This window comes from Rhipicephalus sanguineus, chromosome 7 (assembly GCF_013339695.2).
Source record: "Rhipicephalus sanguineus isolate Rsan-2018 chromosome 7, BIME_Rsan_1.4, whole genome shotgun sequence".
NCBI lineage: Eukaryota > Metazoa > Arthropoda > Arachnida > Ixodida > Ixodidae > Rhipicephalus > Rhipicephalus sanguineus.
Genome location: NC_051182.1, coordinates 117,189,391 through 117,213,266, shown reverse-complemented (window position 1 = coordinate 117,213,266; position 23,876 = coordinate 117,189,391). Strand labels below are relative to the sequence as shown.

The following is a 23,876-nucleotide window of genomic DNA, read 5'->3' as shown; positions in this document are numbered from 1 at the left end:
ATTGCATGGATGCCAAGTTTGTCGTGCGGCTTTAAATTTTTTATGAGCTCAGTGTGAAGAGCACAAATTTACATCTGTCCTGTTGATTCACTGGCTGCATCGCAATGCGCAGTGTTCAGTTTCGTGGGAGTTTCACTTTTGCCGAGGTTTGCATCGAGTGATAACAACGTCGGATCGCAAGTTTAATGTCACCTTGGATTTTTTAGAGCTCCCTTTGACAGCATAATGATACGCGCAAAAAAAAAAAAAATTCATGCCCACTTCGACCATGCATGTTTCTTGCAGAGGCGTGTTTCATTTCGAATAATATCGACGCCTGATCACGCACCGTGTTCGCTTATTCTAACGTCGCTTTGGTTGTTTCGACAGCTCGCTTGCTCAGCATCATGCTATACAGGGGCGTAGCCAGGGAGGGGGGGGGGAGGTTGGGGGGGGTTCAAACCCTCCCCGAAAGTTTTCAATTTTGCTTGCGCATATGTACACGCACACACACAAACGCACGCACGAACATAAAGTATGGTTGGACCCCCCTCCCCCCGAAAAAAATTTCTCGCTACGCCCCTGATACTATACAATACCCACTGGGATTACGCATGCTTATGATTATGCCGAGCTTTGTGCCCAATGATAAGCGCATCTGAATTCGCGAAGCCATCGAAAATTTAATTGCCGCCTTGGTGGGGGACTTCGGATTAATTTCGGCCACCTGGGGTTATTTAACGTGTACGTAAATCTAAGTACACCGTTGTTACTGCATTTCGCTCCCATCAAAATGTAGCTGCCGTATGCGTGAATCGAACCCATGACTACGATCTTAGCAGCGCAACACTTCAGCCTGCTAAGCAATCACGGCGTATCGTATGCAAGGCCAATATAAACGCTCAGTGCAAACATGCAGCTTAATTCTGTTTACAGGGAGCCGCGACGGGAAATGTACCGCAATCAGCTGAATTAAACACTTAGTACTCACGGTACGTTATTTAAACTGTGGTGTAATAAGCCCGCATGCTCCGCTGCTGTCACATTACAAATGGTTGACTCGGAAAGACAGCGCGCAATCTCGAAAGGTACAGCGGCTGTCTATTTGTTGTAGCTTCGGTTCACAAACGCACTTCCCTTTCAAATGAGCACGATCATCGCTTTTCTCCCGGTTAATAGTTCGTAATACTGTGTACGACAAAAATTGCTTCAAGGTGACAAGACCGCGAAAGCATCGCGGCGAACTGCCATAATCCACTCATGACGGGCAGTTTTCGGGCATAATCCTAACTTGATGGGCAGTTTTCAATCCAATGACGGGCATAATCCAAACTTGACGGGCAGTTTTCGGCGCTTCGTCATTTTTAAACGTTTGTGACAGTTCACAATGCAGCAGGACTGCGTGCCTGCTTTCGAGTACGACGAAGGAACGGCACCCATAGCGTGAAAAATGCGAGATAAAAGCCCCGGGGAGAGCGTACTCCGCGCGCGCAATGGGAAAACCAAGCAAGAGCGACCCGTCCGAGCTACCGGAGCTTTCCCCTCTCTCCGCTGGGGCGGTGGACGCAAACTTGAGCGTTGGAGTCCTATACTGTGCCAAGCTGAAGTGACACGTGCAAACAGCTGGCTCTTAGTAAAGCTTAGCAATAAAAATAGAAAAAACAGTTGAAGTGCTATTTTTTTTTTCACCAGTATAGATATACATTGGCACTGTATATTTTCACTAACGTTTCGTCTGCTGGACCAGACTTTGCCAAAGTAACAAGTACATCGTGGTGGGTTTCTTTAAAAAGACGCCAGATCACGTATATATATATATATATATATATATATATATATATATATATATATATATATATATATTATATATATATATATATTAACAGCACTAACAATGGGCCATATCACGGTTGTTCCCATGGGAGGAATAAATATTTCTGTCTTTTATTCTAGGTTGACACATACGGTACATTCCATTTATATTCCTTGGTATTACGTGCCAAAACCACGATATGATTACGAGGCACGCCGTAGTGGCACCGGATTAATTTCGACCACCTTGAGTTCTCTACCGTGCACCTAAAGATAAGTATATAGACGGGTGTTCTTGCATTTCGCCCCCATCAAAATGCGACTGCCGTGGCCGCGGGAATCGCACCCGCGTCCTAGGACTTAACAGCGAAACAGATTAACCGCTGATGTACCACCGCAGGCAAAGCAACATTTCTATGCATGTACACACCAGATTTTCCGTCCGATCGCCCGCTACAAAGCGCACGGCATCATTAATAATCATCATCAACAACTAATATCCTCTAGCGGGCCCGGGTCGGGTATGGTCATGAACAAGCGCGCCCTGGGTTAGTTTAGTATTGAACGCCCGGGCCCGGGCTTGGAACGACGGCCCGGGCCGGGCTCGGGCTGGGTACGGTCAAGTACGCCCGGGCCTGGGCCGCGCCCGGGCTTGGAACCACGGGGCGGGGCCGGGCTCGGGCTCGGTTCGGCCATGTACGCCCGGGCCCGGTCCAGGCCCGCACTTGGAACCGCGGGTCCGGGCTAGGCTCGGGCTTCATAAAGCGGGCCCGGGCCGGGCCCGAGCCGTAAAATCCGGCCCGTGCAGTGCTCTATCACACCCCACGGCGCATGCTCGGCTCGTCTCGTGCCGGCAGCAAGCCTCTCCTCTCCCTCCCTCCTCTCCGTCCCTACCTCCTCTCGATCGAACGCGGGCGGTGTGTATATAAGCGGCGGAGCACGCGTTCGGAATTCAGTCAAGGGCGTCTTTACTTGGCTTTCGCTTGACTTGACGCTTTGCTTGACTCGAGTAGATGCGATGGAAGCAACAGTACTTTCAATCACCGTACCACCACTTGTTGAAGGCAACGTTACCCCACCCTCAGCATCGTCGGCGTCAACAACAGCAAGCAACGCAGAAGGCAAGGCTGCGAAGAGACAAGCATACGACGCTGAACGCAAGCGTTTGAAGCGAGCTGCGGACCCGGAACTTCGTGCACGAGAAGCTGCTGCGAGACGGCAACGACGGGCTGCGGATCCTTCACTCGGGGAACGAGAAGCAGCTGCGAAACGGCAACGACGGGCTGTGGATTCTGAACGTCGTGCTCGAGAAGCAGCAACCGTTCGTGAACGTCGAGCTGCGAATCCATCACTCGGGCAGCGCGACGCTTCTGCGAAACCCAATTACGCAATACCCCCACCACTCTGCGACGCATTTACTCGAGTTCCCCCCGTGGGAAGATGCGGGCGACATTTTTTTGAAAATGATTCACTCTGCTTTCCCGAAAAGAAAACAGAGCCATGTAATCTTAGAGAAGAAGAAGGTTGATTGCGGTAGGTGAAGCTAAAGAGTATGTTTCTTATACGCTCGTTGAATTACACGACAGATACAGTGAAAAAGCAAGAAAAGGTTAACTAGACAAATGCCAGTTTGCTACGTTACGCGTAGTAAGGAGAATGAGAGACAGAGAGAGGGAGAAAGCATTTGAAGCAAGAATGCAAAATACACGCGCTCAGTGTATGGTCGTTGCAGGCGATCACTGAAATGGGCCCTGCACCACTTCGTTAACGTCGTCAGAAAACGCTACGAATCGGTTGTAGAGGTTCCTGTGGACACGTGAGCCAAACATTGCAGAAGTGCACGCGGTATCTAATTTGAAATCACGTTTCAAAAACGGCTACAGGTCGCTCGCCCTTCTCTCGTCGAATTAAGTCATCGGTGGGCCCTACAGCATCAACGGAGGAAAGGAGATTGCACTTGGCCGATGTGATGATCGCGAGGACGTCGGTTATCATTACAACATTGTTTGTGTCGAATTCAATTAATAAATAGTGCACATGTTCCTCTTTTACGAAACACTGACAAAGTAACTATTTGAGTACTTCCACTCTCGATGAACGGTCACCTGTTTATTGTATTTTGTAGCGTTAGCTACACTTGCCTAGCCGGAGCCGATTTCGCGTGGATCCTGATGAGCCGTGCTGCGCATGCGCGAGGATCTGTGATGTCATACATCTGGCTCACCGGAGCCGGCATCTCACGCGCTCTCCGCCACCGCCGCTGCTAGTCTGCGCGTTCGGGAGGAGTGGCGTCGTAGCGGCGGCAGACACACTGGCGTCGGCGCGCGCGCAGACTCCGCCACCGCCGTGTGCGACTCGCCGCTGCTGGTCTGCGCATTCTATAGGAGTGATGTCGTAGCCATGGCAGACACACTGGCGCCGGCGCCCGCGCAGCTATTCGCCTTCGCTGTGCAGTCGCCGTCTGACACTGCGCTGGAGCCGCTTGATAGCGCCTCTGACTGGCGTTTGCAGGTGGGTAATGCCATGGAGAAGGAGAGCGCAAATGCTGCTCAACGGCGCAGAAGAGCCGAGGAGCTTATCTCATCGGATCCCGAAGTAGGTGCCTGGCAATTAGCGGTTCAGAGTACGAAGAATGAATAGTAGAAGGGTAATATTCCTAGACAATTCGGAAAGCTAAGAATAATCAGCTGAACCTTTGCTAACGCTACGTATATCCGGCACAGCCGAGCTAAGCCACTGCAAATTTTTGTTTTCACGTTCATTCATGTGAGGTGGCACGAGATGGAATAGATCTTATGCAAAATTGCTGCCATCTGTCGGAGGTTTGACGAAGCTACCGATTCGGCGCCATGTTGGAGGCTGTGTCCGAATCGTACTGCTGTAGCTCCTATAACTTCTTGCCTGTATCTGCTTTGATAGTCGGCAAACGGGGCATGAGAAACGTCAGACGAGCGTGTAAGGGCCTGTACAGGCTACCGGCATTTCCTAGCTGTTAGGTTGGCAATTATTACGCGTAAAGAACTGCCTCACAACAAGAAGAAGGCACCGAGTCACATGTAAGCCTGTCGTCGTTGAGAATGAAGCTTAGCGCTAGGTTATACATTTTGCCTGCTTTCACTGCAGCGAATTAAGCGTGGTCAGTTATGTGAATACGATGCGTGCAGTGTATGATGGTTGGGAGGAGGCTTTATCGCGCGACACGGCTAGGCACAGCGATGACGTTTATAAAGAGCTGTTGACTCATTTCAAAGCGTATTTCATAAGGGACAGCCTACGTCGACCAGATGTATTGTGCATTTATTTTAAATAAAACGTTGTCATCTTCTTTTTATTTTTGAAGCAAAAGATATTTCGCTGCTGTAGCCACCGACGTACGCACGATTAAAATGCAAAATATTTTAACTTTACGCACGTGAAAAGTGAACATGAAAAGTAAAAGTCTTAGTTGCTCCATGAAGTAGGTGCTGGTTGGCTGGCATTTTATTGAATACCTTTCCGACATGGGCTCGTAAATAACACTACAGGCCGAGAATATTTGCGTTCACATCGTCACTTTGGGGGCCTACTGGCGCCTTACCATTTCAACCCGTTTCCGCAAGGCAGTTTTTCTTCGCGACTGAACGCTTCCGAAGCCACCTCAGCGCATAACCAACGGTAGCGCACCCACGGCCGAGTGTAACACATTTCCTGAAACCGCACTTTTTTTTTCTCTTTCATACCAAAAGTGCCACACACAAGCTTCTGTTAACACATCATAGTCATAGCATACAGGGGTGGATACAGGATTTTTCCTAAGGGGTACAAGCTTCTGGGAGAGCCTGATATGTGCTTTTCTTCGGATATAAATACAAAAAAGTAAAGGGGGCGGTCAGGCCATCCGGGCAGCCCTCTGAATTTTGCAGTGATAGCACATGAAATACTTGAAGAATACGCATAGTGAAGCAATACGCGCGCGAAGCATCCCACCAAACGCTACCTTGTTAAACTCCACAATCGAAACTGACTACAAACAACACGCTCCAATACAATCGGTCCGTTCGCTAGGAATCGATGACGCGCTCGAGCTACCTGTCTAACATGTAATTGTTATCGCTATGTAATAAGCAAAGTAATGGTGTCAACAGCAGCGCAGGCATGCGCGAGTAGCCGCGATGCCGCCTTGAAGCTCATACACGAAGCCGGTTTGTCTATTCCTGCAAGCACACGGTGTGAAAACAGTCCGATTCCTGCATGACACGAAAGAGTGTCCTCTGATGAGTGCCGATGCTATATCACATCTATTAAGAACGGCGAACGTAAACGCGGCGTCAGTCGCAAGCAGTAGCCGGAGCAGCGGAACGATCTGCCGCTTCTCGTCGGCCGCGAGGAAATCTAACAAGATGGAGGTTAGCTTTCTGTAAACCTTTTTTCAGCACCCAAATTTTTTCAATCTGAGCAACACGGCGCACAAATATATGTCGGCATTCCCATTCCTATCAGCCACCACACGACGATACGCACGTTCCGTGCGTGCACATGCGGAGCGCGCTTAGCCTTCAACATGGCGGAAATGCGCACTTAGGCCGCTAGATGGCAGCAGATTTTGCATAAGGTCTATATATGTGCTGTTGCAAGCATTTGCTTCATCACTCGGTCAATCGTCTTGAAATGATCCAGCTATCGCTGTACTTACCAACACACATTGTTGTTTCCAGAACAACCGGTACGGTTGCCATTGCCTGCTTTGTTCTTTAAGCGCCTCTCGTGCAACACGGCTTTTCCGGCACCACTGTTTTTGTTTTGCTAATTCAGTATGCTTGTCACTGCACTATCGGGATTTGGCTACTATCCTGGTCGAGCTCACGAAGGACAATGCCAGTGCAAACCAGAAATTGACAGAGCTGACCCAGACTTCCACATGACCCGCCACGGTGGTCTAGTAGTTATGGCGCTCGACTGCTGACCCGCAGGCCGCGGGATCGAATGCCGGCCGCGGCGGCCGCATTTTCGATGGAGGCGCAAATGCTCGAGGCCCGTGTGCTCAGATTTAGGTGCACGTTGAAGAACCCCAGGTGGCCGAAATTTCCGGAGTCCTCCACTATGGCGTCTCTCATAATCATACCGTGGTACTGGGACCTTAAACCCCCACAATTCTTATTTTTACTTTCACGCAATCGAGCATTGTTGTTTTGCACAAATACCGTGGCTGCCACAGGGTACCGCGGCGTGCCGGCGCCGTGCTCTTTAGTGTGCAAGAATTACGCTGGAGCCACATAACTTCGCAATGTAAACGCGAAAAGATACACCGACCAAAAAGGGACAAAGCTTACTTGACGTTTCGGCCTCCCATACGGGAGCCTTGTTCACAATAAAAGCCATAAAGATGGCACAGCGTATTTAGGTACGCCTAAGTACGTGACGTAAGCAGCGATAATACATCGTCGGAAGCGTCCCATCACTCCTGTTCAGCGTGTGCGCAGTCGTCTGTATGTGCGGGATTCCAGGTGTAGGCGTGATGCAAGCTTCTTTTCTATGGCCAGAACACGCGCACTTGACCAGTCAATTTGGTGGCCTGTAGATTCCACGTGCTTAGCGAGGGCATTCGAAGCAACGTGCCGTCTTCTGACGTCATATTCGTGTTGTTTGACTCTTGAAGTCACCGCTCTCACCGATGTACTGCTTGTCACAATCATGGCAGCCTATGGCGTAATCGCAATCTTATCACACCGTAAGACGAATAACTTCTTGAAAAAGAAACAAAAAAAGTGCTCAAGGTCGTGACACCCACGAAGCTTTTTCAGCACATGTAGCTTTATAGCTTCAAGAGCGTATTTTCGGACAAAAGAATACAAAAGGGCTATAAATGTGTACCCCCGCAAATCCCTGTAAATGTACTATCACTGGGCCTACTCAAATAATTTTGCGGCAATAGATTTGTGAGGCAATAAATGCAGAGAGTCAGATTGTTTGATCTTTGTTTTGAAAAGTTTGGAAGGCCCTTGCAGTAAGCTGCTTTCCTGAACAACACAAGAGCTCGTATGGCTTTCTGGGCTGATATGTCCGATATTTGATTGAAGAGTAATTTATTCAATGAATAAAATTTAAACTTTCATTTGCTTCGCATATATCCAAGAGGGAACTATTCGCGCACTCTTCATTTTAGTCATGTGGGCTTGGGTCATTGAAAAGGCCACAACTACAACACCCCAATGCAGCGACAACTGATGCATTCGACTGAGACCATGAACCCGCAAGTAGTCCCGTAGGAGTTGCGAGAAGCCTGGGAAGACGACTCAAGAAGTAGGAGGACCGAGTCCACTGTATGAAGGTGGATGATCAGCGAAGCTGTTTATCATGTGGCGCAGAGGTCACTTAACATTTGAATGGAGAGTCAATCATAAACACTGCAAGTGCATCCGAAATCTTTATCCAGAAATTCCCTTTTGAATACAGCGTGTGATCATTTGCCTTTCGTCCATTTGAGCGGCACGCGCCCCTTTGCCGCGACATGTGTCGTATTCTCTGGCTTGCCGCATGCGCATCGCGTTTCGTTCGCGTTCTTATTTCGTGTTCGCTGCCCGTGTGTTCCGTCCTTGATTTTCAGTGGAAGTGGTGAATATTGGGGCTCGACCAATTCCTGTAGCAAACAAGTGCCTGCCCGCGGACGACGGACATATCAAAGTGGAATGCACGCGTGAATAACTTATGTCGCGCTGCAACTGATTAACCTTGCTTAGAGTACATTTATTTAGAGCCAACATTACTAACGCACTTCAACCCGAATAATGTTGTCCCTTTAAGACTTGTCTAATTGCTTTTACATGTGCGTAAACATCACGAAACTTTTCATGCCCTCACCGCGTTTCACGTACGGAAAAACGTGTCGTTGATCTCTCTAAAGCGAAGCTCTATATCAGGGTTCTGAAACACGCGGCCCGCGGCTTCAAACGGAATAAAGTTTTGTGACTTTGCTAAGTGGTACTCGCATTATTTTCTCACCTGTTGCAATGAATATAGATTTGTTAGGGTAAACTACAAAGACGGCAATAGTCTCAAGCATTTTTTTTGTGAGGCGCCCCATGCTGTCAGTATAAGTTTAAACTTCACCATGGAACGAAAACTGTATTTCAGAATCGGCGTCCAGATTCCACTCTTTGTGGAAATCAGTATGGATATGTTTCTGGCAACATGACCTTAAATCACTTGCAGAAATGACCCACATATGGGGTATGGAAAGGCGTTTTCGCAAGTAGCATCGTTAGAGTACATTTTATTCAAACTCTCTCAACCCCCCTCCCCACTCCACTGTTCCCAACATCTCTGTCCCTACTGAAACGTTCCGTATGCCATTCCAATAATTCCATATGTTTTCATACGGAATCCATATGTTTTCCGTATATTTCCATATGTTTTTCATATATTTCCGTAAGATTGTTACGGAAACATACGGAATTATTGGAATGGCATACGGAACGTTTCAGTAGGGGTCCCGGCCCTTGCGGGACTAAATGTCCTGATTTAGGCACGTTATAGCTGAGATGAGTTTCAGACCCCGGTCTATATGGTTTGGGTTCCACGTATGTTTCTTGCACGTCACTAAAAACGTGTGCGCCACGGAACGTGCAGGGTGTGTTGAGATATGAACGCCGGTGCATGTCCACCGACCAATTAATTTCGCTGGAATGAATCAATGAATGAACTTTACTTAACACTCGTCCGGAAGTTTTCTTCAGGCGAGGTGGGGTGAAGAGGGGATAAACGCCTCTCCCGTCTTACCCTCCGTCGATGGTGATCCTGCAAGATGATAACATTTTGTAAACGTGATCTATCACAGTATGCAAAAAAAAAATGTTGAGACCAACAGGTACGATAGCTCTTTTGGAAGATCTCGTCAATGTTCTACTGTCGCGATATTCAGAAAAAAACTCGCCTCTGGCTCAATAGAGACTTCCGAATTGTTTTGATGAAGGCAACGCATCTTTTTCGCGAAACTAAGACAGGTGTTGTTGTCCGGAGAACTCGGACACCAAGGTATATTTTTTTTTTGGCTAAATTAAGAGCTGCCGCAGGATATTCACCGGTGTCCTTATCTGAACACACCCAGCTATGAAGCGTGCGATGCCGCCACTTCATTATGCATTGACTGTTCGGTGAAATATTCATGTTTTCATGAACTGCACCAGAACCGGTACATGTAGGTGTACTCACCGGGTATCTTGTGCTTTCTCCTTTATGCTCTACCACTAATGTCGGTATCTATCACCTTTTTCGCATTGTTCGATGTGCGATATTTCATCATTTATGCTGTTCTCATTTCCTTCTCGTCATATCGAAGGCGCGACGAAAATAAAATTTTGCTGTCAAGCTTGTAATCTCATCAATTGCTTAAGGAGCAACCCTTCGGTAAAATATTCATGATGTCATTAACTGTACCGAAACGGGTACATGCAGGCAATGACACCGTGTTTTATGACAGTTATTCTTGCTGTGTTCACATCACGTGAAATAAAGTAAATTCGATAAAAAGTGTGACAACGTGGATTTCGACGTATTTCTGCGGAGACAATAACGTTCTAGAAATTCGCTAGTTTCATGCTTTAGTGGCTCATGTCTTGTATGACGTGTTTTTGCGTGACGCTACGCACGCCTGCACTAAAACGCGCGTATCCCCATTTTTACACGGATCACGTGATTTATTGCCTACGCAAACGCACTGCGAGATATTCGACGTCTCTGTTTTGCATCTAAGCAGGCTGCCATCCAACTTGATGGCACAAAGTAATCAAAGTAAAAATGTTACAAATGAAAGGGTATCTAATACATATATATATATATATATATATATATATATATATATATATATATATTGTCAAGACGTTTATTACCGGGCACTCAGCGACGGCGCACGGCAGCGACAGTCAAAGCGGGGCCGACTCTCTGCACGAGGGGCGTGCTCTCAGAGAAGAGAACGACCCACTGGAAGGCGCTCGACAGGACGACCCATTACTGAGTAGGAATGCTTCGCTACAATTTCCCCGGCTACAAAAAGGGAGCCGCCTGGCGACCTAGGAACTTGTCACTATGAACGGGTCATGGTAGGGCTTCAGGCGCGCCACGTTGACAATGTCGCGCCCTCGACGGCGCATGTCCAAAGATGGGTCGATGGGTTCGATGAGGTAGTTCACCGGGGATGTGCGTTCGACGACACGGTAGGGGCCTTCGTATTTGGGCAGTAGTTTGGAAGAGAGGCCAGGTGCAGTGGTAGGGACCGAGAGCCATACGAGCGCGCCAGGAAGGAACGTGGAAGCAGAACTGGTGGTGTCACCGCGAATACTTTTCTGCCGCTCTTGGCTATTCGTAGTAAAGGTCTTGGAGAGCTCGCGACACCACTCAGCAAGTCTGGCTGTGGCAGAAATAGGCGCACATTCAGATCGATCCGGCTTGTAGGGAAAGATTGTGTCAATGGTGCGCGACGGGTGCCTGCCATACAATAAGAAAAATGGTGAGAAACCAGTAATGCTCTGAGAAGCAGTATTGTAGACGTACGTGACGAAGGGCAGAATTACATCCCAATTCGTGTGGTCGGCGGCGACGTACATCGAGAGCATGTCGCCTAGCGTGCGGTTGAAGCGTTCGGTGAGGCCATTCTTCTGCGGGTGGTAAGCAGTAGTTTTGCGGTGAAGAACGTTGCACTCTTTGAGAATGGCGTCGACGACTTCCGACAAGAAGACACGGCCTCGATCACGGAGCAGCTCCTGGGGTGGACCCTGACGCAGCATGAATCGGTGGAGCAGGAAGGAGGCCACATCGCTCGCTGTAGCCGCAGGGAGGGCAGCAGTTTCAGCGTATCGCGTGAGGTGGTCTACAGCGACGATGGCCCAGCGGTTACCAGCGGACGTCAGGGGAAGTGGCCCATATAAATCGATGCCAACGCGCCCAAACGGTCGGTCAGGGCAAGGTAGAGGTTGCAGACCTGCTGGCGACAAGTGCGTTGAAGTTTTGCGGCGCTGACAATCGATGCAGGAGCGAACGAACTTCTCCACGTAGCGGTACATCCCTCGCCAAAAGTAACGTTGGCGAATGCGGTGATAGGTTTTCGATACCCCAGGGTGGGCACACTGCGGATCAGAGTGGAACGACTCGCATATGTCATAACGCAGACTGCGGGGTATTACTAGTAGCCACTGGCGGCCGTCGCCGTTGTAATTGCGTCGGTGGAGCAGGTCGTCGCGAACGGCGAAATGGTGGGCTTGACGACGCAACAAGCGAGTGGATGGTGTGGCCGATGGATCAGTCAGCAAGACTATTAGTGAGGCAATCCATTGATCTATGCGCTGCTCCGTAGCGATGGTGTGAATATCGATGGAGGAAACGACAAAGTGAGACGCTGAGTTGTGGGCATTGTCGTCAGGCAAGGGAGAGCGCGACAGGGCGTCGGCGTCAGCATGCTGACGTCCGTTGCGGTACAGCACGCGAATGTCGTAGTCTTGCAGGCGAAGTGCCCAACGGGCAAGACGGCCTGAGGGATCCTTCAATGACGACAACCAGCACAGTGTATGATGGTCGGTCACGACATCAAATGAGCGACCATACAAATAAGGTCGGAACTTTGTAAGGGCCCAAATGATTGCCAGGCATTCTTTCTCCGTGACGGTGTAGTTGGTCTCGGCTTTAGTAAGCGTACGACTTGCATATGCGACAACATATTCCGGGAACCCAGGTTTGCGCTGCGCAAGGACAGCACCGAGGCCAACACCGCTGGCGTCCGTGTGTACCTCTGTAGGGGCCGTGGGGTCGTAGTGGCGTAGAATGGGAGGAGACGTCAACAAATGACGGAGCTTTGCGAAAGCGTCGTCGCACTCTGACGACCACGAATTGAGGGGCCCATTACTTCCAAGGAGCTTTGTCAGCGGTGATATGATAGTCGCGAAGTTTCGGATGAAGCGCCGAAAGTAGGAGCATAGTCCTACGAAACTGCGCAGTTCTTTGACGGACGTAGGTTTGGGGAACTCTCTCACGGCCCGAAGCTTGGCTGGATCTGGGAGGATGCCGTCCTTGGACACCTCGTATCCTATGATCGTCAGCTGCCGTGCTGCAAATCGGCACTTCTTGAGATTCAGTTGTAGCCCGGCGTCGCTCAAGCGCGTCAAAACCTGCCGCAGGCGTTGAAGGTGTGTTGAGAAGTCCGGGGCGAAAACGACGACGTCGTCGAGGTAGCATAGGCACGTGTGCCATTTCAAGTTGCGCAGAACGGTATCCATCATGCGCTCAAAGGTCGCAGGCGCATTGCACAGCCCAAACGGCATGACGTTGAATTCGTACAAGCCGTCGGGTGTGACAAACGCTGTCTTCGGTCGAGCGTCATCAGCCATGGGGACTTGCCAGTACCCTGAGCGCAAATCGAGCGATGAAAAGAACTCTGCTCCTTGCAGGCTGTCAATGGCATCGTCTATTCAAGGTAGGGGATAAACGTCCTTACGGGTGATCTTATTGAGTCCTCGGTAGTCCACACAGAACCGCACAGAGCCGTCCTTCTTCGCAACGAGAACGACAGGAGACGCCCACGGGCTGTTTGAGGGTTGAATAACATCGCGGCGAAGCATGTCTTCGACTTGCTCGGTAATTACACGACGCTCTGTTGGCGACACGCGATATGGACGTTGCCGCAGTGGTGGTTGGGCGCCAGTGTCGATGCGATGCGTGACAGTAGACGTGCGGCCGAGAGAAGTTTGCGCTACATCGAACGAAGAACGAAATTCTTCCAACAGGCCTAGAAGCTGGGAACGCTCGACCGACGTAAGGTGTTCAGCAATCGAGGAACCAAATAAATCAGCGGGTGACGAATCAGATGTGGAAACAGCACTGAGCGAATGGGAGTTGGCGCAGTGCGTGTCACCCGGTGCGTCCATAACTTGTGCGTCTTCGAGGGCTTCAGCTCTGCCGAGACATTCCCCTCGCACCAACCTAACAATGTACGGGGATGGGTTCGTAAGAAAAATGTCGGTGTCACCCTGAATGACTTGCACGGTCGCAAATGGCACCAACAAGCGTTTTCTAGTGAAGACGCGGTCAGATGGAGAGAGGAGTGCAACGGCGTCGGCGAGACCGGTGCAGCAGACTGACACAGCCGTTGACGAGTTTGTAGGAAGTGTGGTGTCGTCTTTGACGAGTACCTTGGTCGCAGCCGGTGGACTGTCCGCCGGCGTCAAATCTGAGAATGGTGAGAGCTCTATTTCGGCTGGTGCGCAACGAATTACGGCGGCGTGACGGGCGAGAAAATCCCAACCCAGGATGACGTCGTGAGAGCATGAGGAAATTATGATGAATTCGACGGCGTACAGAGCGTCCTGAATCACGACACGGGCTGTGCACACCGCTGTCGGGTGAATACTGTGAGCGCTGGCTGTACGGAGGGAGAGCCCGGAAAGTGGCGTCGTCACTTTTTGTAGTAGTCGGCTAAATTTAGCGTCAATAACGGAAACGACAGCTCCAGTGTTTACAAGGGCCGATGTGCGCACACCATCTAAAAACATGTCTACTACGTTTGATGGGCTTTGCTGAGGGCTTTGGCTGTTCGATAGCGTCGCAGCCCTTGCCTCTTGGACTGCGACGACTAGTTTTCCTGGTCTCGTGCGACCGGACGAGGCCGCATCGGTGACAGTGAGCGGCGTCGTGGGGACGGTGAACGACGGGTAGATGGACCTGGGCATGACGTCGGTGACATAGGCGGCAGCGGGTCATAATACGGGCGGCTGGACTGGTTGGTGACGGCTGTGATGACTCGAGGCGGCTGCACGCGGTTGCAATAGCGGGCTACGTGACCGGCGCAACCGCACGCAAAGCAGATCGGGCGGTTGTCGGAAGTGTGCCATCGGTTTGCCGGGCTAGGTCCCATCCACGTGGCAGGACGCGAGGGACGGGGCGGCTGCTGATATGACGACTGCATGGTGGGCTGCAGTCGGGGCGTATGGATGATGTCGGCGTACGCAGCCGGCACACTCGCTTCGAAGGCCTGAGGCCTGGTGACGGCTCCAGCGTATGTTAGCGGGGCACCACAGGGAGCGCTGGGGGCGGCCTGGCTGCTACTTGTGCGTAGCTGAGCGGCGCAGACGCCGGAGGGGGCTGGTGGTATTCCGGCATAACCTCCGCGATTTCCTGCTCAATAGCCCGGCGTAGGGGAGGCACCAGTGTGGTCGACGACTGTACAACATCCTGCGGGTGAGAGAAGGCCAGTAAGGAGAACTGGCGGGCAATTTCCTCCCGGACGAATGACTTGATTTCGCCGAGTAAGACTGAGTGGTCCGACACGGCCGACAAGCCAGCGAGATCGGCGTCGCGTGATGGAGGTCGACGCGTCATCAGCCGCTGCCGGCGTGGCTCCTCGTAGCTTTGGCACAGCGTGATGACCTCTGCCACAGTGCGAGGGTTTTTGGCGAGTAGCATGGTGAAGGCATCGTCGTCGATGCCTTTCATGATGTTCCGGATCTTGTCGGCTTCAGACATGGTTGTGTTGGCTTTCTTGCACAAGTCGAGCACGTCTTCAATGTAGCTCGTGAAAGACTCGCCGGACTGCTGGGCTCGTTCACGTAACCGCTGTTCGGCTTGCAGCTTGCGAACGGCAGGGCGGCCAAAGGCGTCGATGATGGCGGTCTTGAAAGCGGACCACGTAGCGAAATCGGATGCGTGGTTGTTGTACCATAGACTTGCCACACCCGCGAGGTAGAAAACGAGGTTGCTCAGTTTGCCTGCCTCGTCCCATTTATTAGGGACGCTCACACGCTCGTAGATCGCGAGCCAGTCCTCGACGTCGGTGCCATCCGCGCCGATGAAGATAGGAGGGTCGCGGATGCGGGGGACACCCGGACATGGCGTCGGTGCAAGAGGAGGCGTTTGCTGGGCGGCGTCTTGAGTCATGGTAGCAGGCACTGTACGGGATCGAAGCTCCAAGGGCATCGAATGCGGACCGTAGTTGTTTAAAGGGCACAGCACTCTCCACCAAATTGTCAAGACGGTTATTAACAGGCACTCAGCGACGGCGCACGGCAGCGACAGTCAAAGCGGGGCCGACTCTCTGCACGAGGGGCGTGCTCTCAGAGAAGAGAACGACCCACTGGAAGGCGCTCGACAGGACGACCCATTATACTGAGTAGGAATGCTTCGCTAGAATATATATATATATATATATATATATATATATATATATATATATATATATATATATATATATATATATATATATATATATTGTAGCGAAGCGTTGGAAGCCTGTAATGGGTCGTCCTCTTCCGCTCTTCTCTGACAGCACGCTCCTCACGCTCAGAGTCCGCGCTCTGTCTTGACTGTCGCCGTTGTGCTTCGTCGACTAGTGCCGTCAATAAACGCCTTTATAATATGGTGGAGAGTGCTGCGCCGTACAACCAGCTTCGGTCCGTTCGATGCCCCTGGCGCTTCGATCCCGTACCGTGCCCTCTGCCATGCCTCAAGACGCCGCCCAGCAAACGCTTCCCCCTGTACCGACACCATGCTCCGGTTCCCCCCGCATCCGCGACCCTCCTATATTCACCGGCGCGGATGGCACTGACATGGAGGACTGGCTCGCGACATACGAGCGCGTGAGCGTACCCAACAAATGGGACGAGGCAGGGAAGCTGAGCAACCTGGTTTTCTACCTCGCGGGTGTGGCCAGTCTGTGGTACAACAACCACGCAACCGACTTCCTCACGTGGTCTGATTTCAAGACCGCCATCATCAACGTGTTTGGCCGACCTGCCGTACGTAAACTGCAAGCCGAACAGCGTTTACGTGAACGAGCTCAGCAGACCGGTGAGTCGTTTACCAGCTACATCGAAGACGTCCTCGACTTGTGCAAGAAGGCCGATGTAACCATGTCTGAGTCTGACAAGATCCGACACGTTATGAAAGGCATCGACGACGATGCCTTCACCATGCTGCTCGCCAAGAACCCTCGTACCGTGACAGAGGCGATCACGCTCTGCCAAAGCTACGAGGAGCTGCGCCGGCAACGGTTGCTGACCCGTCGACCTCCATCACGCGACGCCGACCTCGCTGGCTTGTCGGCCATTTCTGATCACTCGGGCTTGCTCGCCGAGGTCGTCATTTGTGCGCGAGGAAATTGCCCGCCAGTTTTCTCTGCTGACCTTGCCGCAGTCGCAGCATGTTGAACAGCCGTCGACCACACTGCTGCCTCCCTTACGCCGCGCTATTCAACAGGAAATCGCGGAGGTCATGCCGGAATCCCACCAGCCACCTCCGGCGCTTGCGCCACTCAGTTACGCGCAAGTTGTAGCCAGGCCACCCCCAGCGATCCCTGTGTCTGCCCCACATCCCTACGCCGAAGTCGTCGCCAGACCACAGGCCTTCCAGGCGAGTGTGCCGGCTGCGTACGCCGACGTCATTCCTAGGCCACGACTGCAGCCGACCATGCAGTCCTATCAGCCGCCACCCCGTCCACCGCGTCTTGGGCCATGGATGGGACCCACCCCGGCGAACCGATGGCGCACTTCCGACAACCGCCCTATCTGCTTTGCGTGCGGTTGCGCCGGTCACGTCGCCCGCTATTGCAATCGCATGCAGTCGCCTCAAGTCGCCTCAACCATGCCAAGCCAGTCGAGCCGCCCGTATTACGATTCGCCGCAGCCTATGTCACCGCCGTCTCGCCCAGCGCCCTCTACCCGTCGGTCACCGTCACCACGACGCCGCTCACTGTCCCCGATGCGGCCACGTCTGGTCCCACGCGACCAGGAAAACTAGTCGTCGCAGTTCAAGAGGCAAGGGCTGCGACGCGATCGAACTGCGAAAGCCCTCAGCGAAGCCCATCGAACGTGATAGACGTGTTTGTAGACGGTGTTCGTGCATCTGCCCTTATCGACACTGGAGCCGCTGTATCCGTTATGGACGCAAAGCTTAGCCGAATACTGCGCAAAGTGACGACGCCACTTTCCGGGCTCTCCCTCCGTACAGCCAGCGCCCAACGTATTCACCCTACAGCGGTGTGCACAGCCCGCGTCATGATTAAGGACGCTATGTACGCCGTCGAACTGATCATAATTCCTGCCTGCTCTCACGACGTCATCCTCGGATGGGATTTTCTCTCCCGCCACGACGCCGTCATTCATTGCGCACCAGCCGAAATATAGCTGTCACCATTCTCTAATTTGACGCCGGAAGACAGTCCATCGGCTGCCAGCAAGGTGCTCGTCAAAGACGACATCAAATTGCCTGCAAACTCGTCAACGGCGGTGTCCGTCTACTGCGCCAGTCTATCCGACACCGTTGCACTCCTCTCGCCATTCGACCGTATTTGCACGAGGAAAGGCTTGCTGGTGCCTTTCGCGACCGTTCAAATCACTCAGGGAAGCACCTCTATTTTTGTAATCAACCCCTCCCCGTACAGTGTTACATTGGTGCGAGGGGAATGTCTCGGCAGCGTGGAACCCCTCGAAGACGCACAAGTTATGGACGAACCCGATGACACGCACGGCCGCAGTTCCAGTACGCTCAGTGCTGTTTCGATGTCTGGTTCATCACCCGCTGACGTGTTTGGTTCCACCATAGCTGACAACCTTACGCAGGTCCAGCGTTCCCAGCTTCTGGACCTGTTAAAAGAATTTCGCTCTTCTTTCGATGTCGCTCAAACGTCTCTCGGCCGCACGTCGGCCGTTACGCATGGCATCGATACTGGCGCCCACCTGCCACTGCGGCAACGTCCATATCGCGTATCTCCCACAGAACGCCGTGTAATCACCGAGCAAGTCGACGACATGCTTCGACGCGATGTTATTCGACCCTCCAACAGTCCCTGGGCGTCTCCTGTCGTTCTTGTTGCGAAGAAGGACGGTTCTGTGCGGTTCTGTGTCGACTACAGACGACTCAACAAGATCACTCGTAAGGACGTGTATCCACTGCCGCGAATAGACGATGCGATTGACAGCCTGCAAGGCACCGAATTCTTTTCATCTCTCGATTTGCGCTCAGGGTACTGGCAAGTACCTATGGCTGACGACGCTCGACCGAAGACCGACTTTGTCACGCCCGACGGCCTGTACGAATTCAACGTCATGCCGTTTGGGCTGTGTAATGCGCCCGCCACCTTTGAGCGCATGATGGATACCGTTCTGCGCAACCTGAAATGGCACACGTGCTTGTGCTACCTCGACGACGTCGTCGTTTTTGCTCCGGACTTTTCCACCCATCTTCAACGCCTACGGCATGTTTTGACGCGTTTGAGCGACGCCGGTCTGCAACTGAATCTAAAGTGCCGATTTGCAGCACGGCAGCTGACAATCCTCGGCTACGTTGTGTCCAAGGACGGAATTCTCCCCGATCCAGGCAAACTTCGCGCCGTGACCGAGTTCCCGAAACCTACGTCCGTCAAAGAACTGCGCAGTTTCGTAGGACTGTGTTCCTACTTTCGGCGCTTTATTCGAAATTTCGCGACTATCATATCGCCTCTGACGAAGCTCCTCGGAAGTAACGGGCCCCTCCATTCATGGTCGTCCGAGTGCGACGACGCTTTCGAAAAGCTCCGCCGTTTGTTGACGTCGCCTCCCATACTACGCCACTACGACCCTACGGCTCCTACAGAGGTACACACAGACGCTAGCGGTGTTGGCCTTGGCGCTGTCCTTGCGCAGCGCAAACCAGGGTTCCATGAATATGTCGTGGCATATGCAAGTCGTACGCTTACTAAAGCCGCGACCAATATATACCGTCACCGAAAAGGAATGCCTGGCGATCATCTGGGCCCTTACGAAATTCCGACCTTATTTGTACGGTCGCCCATTTGATGTGATCACCGACCATCATGCACTATGCTGGTTGTCGTCACTGAAGGATCCCTCAGGTCGCCTCGCCCGCTGGGCACTTCGCCTACAGGACTACGATATCCGTGTGCTGTACCGCAACGGACGCCAGCATGCTGACGCCGACGCACTCTCGCGCTCCCCCTTGCCTGACGACAATACTACCAGCTCAGTGTCTCACAATGCCGTTTCGTCTATCGACATTCAAACCATCGCCACTGAACAGAGCAAGGATCACTGGATTCCCTCACTGATAGCCTTGCTGAGTGATCCATCGGCGACACCATGCACTCGCGCATTGCGTCGTCAAGCGCACCATTTCGCCGTTCGCGACGACCTCCTCCACCGACGCAATTACGGCGACGGCCGCCAGTGGCTACTCGTAATACCCCGCAGTCTGCGTTCTGACATATGCGAGTCATATTCAGTTCTGACATATGCGTTCCACTCTGACCCGCAGTGTGCACACTCTGAGGTATCGAAAACCTACCACCGCATTCGCCAACGGTACTTTTGGCGAGGGATGTACCGCTACGTGCAGAAGTTCGTTCGCTCCTGCATCGATTGTCAGCGCCGCAAAACTTCAACGCACCTGTCGCCGGGAGGTCTGCAACCTCTACCTTTCCCTGACCGGCCGTTTGGGCGCGTTGGCATCGATTTGTATGGACCACTTCCTCTAACGTCGGGTGGTAACCGCTGGGCCATCGTCGCTGTTGACCACCTTACGCGATACGCCGAAACTGCCGCCGTCCCAGCGGCTACAACGCGCGACCTTGCTTCCTTCCTGCTGCACCGATTCATGCTGCGCCAAGGTCCACCCCAGGAGCTGCTCAGCGATCGAGGTCGTGTCTTCTTGTCCGAAGTCATCGAAGCCATTCTCAAAGAGTGCAACGTTGTTCACCGGAAAACTACTGCTTACCACCCGCAGACGAATGGGCTCACCGAACGCTTTAACCGCACGCTCGGTGACATGCTCTCGATGTACGTCGCCGCCGATCACACAAATTGGGATGCCATTCTGCCTTTTGTCACCTACGCCTATAATACCGCCCCGCAGAGCACTACTGGTTTCTCGCCCTTTTTCTTATTGTACGGCAGGCACCCGTCGCACACAATCGACACAATCCTTCCATACAAGCCGGACCCGTCTGAGTGTGCGCCTATTTCTGCCACTGCAAGACTTGCTGAGGAGTGTCGGGAGCTTGCCAAGACATTTACTACGAATGACCAAGAGCGCCAGAAGAGCATTCGCGGTGACACCACCACTTCTGCGCCCACGTTCCTCCCTGGAGCACTCGTATGGCTCTCGGTCCCTACCACTGCACCTGGCCTCTCTTCAAAACTACTGCCGAAATACGACGGCCCCTACCGTGTCGTCGAACGCACGTCCCCGGTCAACTACGTGATCGAACCCCTTGAACCATCTTCGGACATGCGCCATCGAGGGCGCGACATTGTCAACGTGGAGCGCCTGAAACCCTACCATGACCCGCTCATAGTTACAAGCAGTTAGGTCGCCAGGCGGCTCCCTTTTCGTACCCGGGGTAATTGTGGCGAAGCGTTGGAAGCCTGTAATGGGTCGCGCTCTCAAGCGCTTACTAGTGGGTCGTCCTCTTCCGCTCTTCTCTGACAGCACGCTCCTCGCGCTCAGAGTCCGCGCTCTGTCTTGACTGTCGCCGTTGTGCTTCGTCGACTAGTGCCGTCAATAAACGCCTTTATAATATATATATATATATATATATATATATATATATATATATATATATGTGTGTGTGTGTGTGTGTGTGTGTGTGTGTGTGTGTGTGTGTGTGTGTGTGTGTGTGTGTGTGTGTGTGTGTGTGTGTGTGTGTGTGTGTGTGTGTGCGTGCGTGCGTGCGTGCGTGCGTGCGTGCGTGTGTGTGTGTGTGTGTGTGTGTGTGTGTGTGTGTGTGTGTGTGTGTGTGTGTGTGTGTGTGTGTGTGTGTGTGTGTGTGTGTGTGTGTGTGTGTGTGTACCTCGGAACAGTGTTGGGCAATTCGATTATATCCCGGTGTCCTAGGCATGTAATTGCAAATTGGTGCAGCTAGCCGTCTTCCGATAATACGTTCTGGTAGGCTAGTTAGTTCATAGCGATAGACTTTCTTAAACTGCGCGAGAAGACGAAGGCACAAGTAAGAAAAACATTCAGAACTGCGCTCGTGGTGTTTCTGAATGTTTTTCTTACTTGTGTCTTCGTGTTCTCGCGCAGTTTAAGAAAGTGTTTCGATTTCGTGCTTCATTCTGGCGCATCAGTCATTCACTACAATCGTAGGCGTGGCGTGCCGAGGCACCTTCGTCATCAAGTAAAAATACAGCACAATGAATCCCATCGTCCCGCATTTGGTTTGAAATGTAAACTATTCACTGAATTTCAACGAAACGTATATGGCGTACATTGCCGTCGAACACCCAAATAACACGCGCTCTTTACGCTTGAGTAAGGCACGTCTGATATCATTTAAAATCTAGCAACAGCTACTTCAGCGGAGCGATGGGAAGAGCTGCTGGCCAGCCAGAACCTGGAGAATGAGCTCACTCTGATGGACCCGGCCCGCAGAGCGGCTGCTGCAAGCGGAGCCCTGGGCTGAATTCCCTCCCCCACCCCATTCCACCGCAAGCCAAGAACCTCCGAATACTGCTGGAAATAATCAAGGTTTTATCAACCCCACCATTTCCCCACGTAGCGACAATTGTTGTGTTCGTAACACTTGGCTGTTCCTTGCTGACTGCTTCACGTTACATTGATTCGCACTCTGCGTGGCATCAGCGAGAATGCTTTTTTTGCTAAGTTTGAATAAAGCACTTAAAGCAAGTGCAGCGTATGTTGAGAATATTTCTATAGCGGCACGTTCACCTGCAGTGTTGAGAAACTAGTAGGAAGAAAATTGGAACGTTGGCGAGAGAATTCACGGTGGCTAGACGGATAGTTTAAGTTAGTAGCGCCTGCGTGAATTTGGCTCCATTGGTAGTGGACACTCGGTTTTGTCGAAAGTGGAGTACATCGTACTTAAATTGCCGAACATCTGTTCGAAACACCATAAAGCTGTGTCTTTCAGTTTCTCTACATTGTCCATGCCTTCGCAGTGTTAACCCGAAAGCCCTACATGTGTCATCAAACGTGCAAAGTGACCTTCAGCGTCAAGAGGGATACAAAAATTTGTGATAATAACATGATATCACGATACGACACCATTTTGACGTCCCAGGTCTCCACTATGGCATCGCATAACGCGGCGACATCACTTGACATCGCCCCTTGGTAAAAGGTGGGCCGATCCCGGAAGCAATGCATCTTTTTTCGTGCCCGTTTCCTTGTCCCTGTTTTAGCTGTTTCAGTTCTGTTACATGAATGCGCATTCAAGTCAAAACTAACTAGCCCAGACTTCAGCTTTAACTTACAGAGAGACATAAAACGGGAGAAAGGCAGGAAGGTCAACCAGAATTTTAGCATCACGTTTGCTACCCTATACTAGGGGAGGCGGAAAGGGAAAGAAAGATGGAAAGGAAAGCGCAGAGAAAAGCAGGCGCGCGAAAAAAAAGAAAAAAGGAAGCTTCAGAGCAGGAGTTCTATAGCCTAATAAACTGGCCACTTCTACTGTAACATTTCATTAAGACCTTTAGTGATTTCCCGAGCGACGAGTAGAGCAAAAAGGGAGGAGTAACCAAGGTGTTAAAACCGGGCTCCGGGCTTCCCACGAGTGCTCTCATCGCAGGAGCGGTGCTATGCACTTTCGCCTCTGCCGAGTTACCTAGCAGAAGTCACAGTGTACAGAACGGCTTTGTAACCTTGGTTATATGCTGTACATAAAGGGCAAGTTGTTTTGAAAAGAAAGGACTGGTCTCGATCCTTGAGAAGCGGCGACAACCCCAGCAAGGCAGTTCAACAACCTTCCACTCCCTCCTGCACTGACAGCGGCTACGCAGCTGAGAGGGCTCTGCTCTGAAGAGGGAGTGGGGAAAAGGTTGCATTTACTATACAAAATAGCGAAATAAAGCGAAATACGCAAATAAAAGACAATACACTGGGGAAAGGGATAGGGGTCTTGAAAGTTGGTTTTACAGAGAAAGAGAGAGAGAAGGAAGGAGACGGACAGCGCATACAGACATAGTCAGAATTCCTAACAATCACAACATCGCCATTGGTCTATAACCACCGGTGCAAGTCTGATCGTTAAACCTAGGTGACGGCCAGAAGTTCTTCATTCCGGTCGGCTTCCTCTGCCCGCTGGACAGTGTTGTACTCCAGATTATTTTTGATGGAATGGG

The 23,876-nt window shown here is 51.7% G+C and overlaps 1 protein-coding gene across 1 annotated transcript in view; it reads left to right on the top strand.

Moving 5' to 3' along the window:
- Positions 1-22,198, top strand: part of LOC119398960 (fatty acid synthase-like) — a 138,577-nt gene extending 116,379 nt beyond the window's left edge. The window contains exon 28 of the mRNA XM_049417479.1: positions 22,080-22,198. Within this exon, the coding sequence (XP_049273436.1) occupies positions 22,080-22,198 (119 nt within the window). The remainder of the gene's footprint in view (positions 1-22,079) is intronic.
- Positions 22,199-23,876: the final 1,678 nt, after the last annotated feature.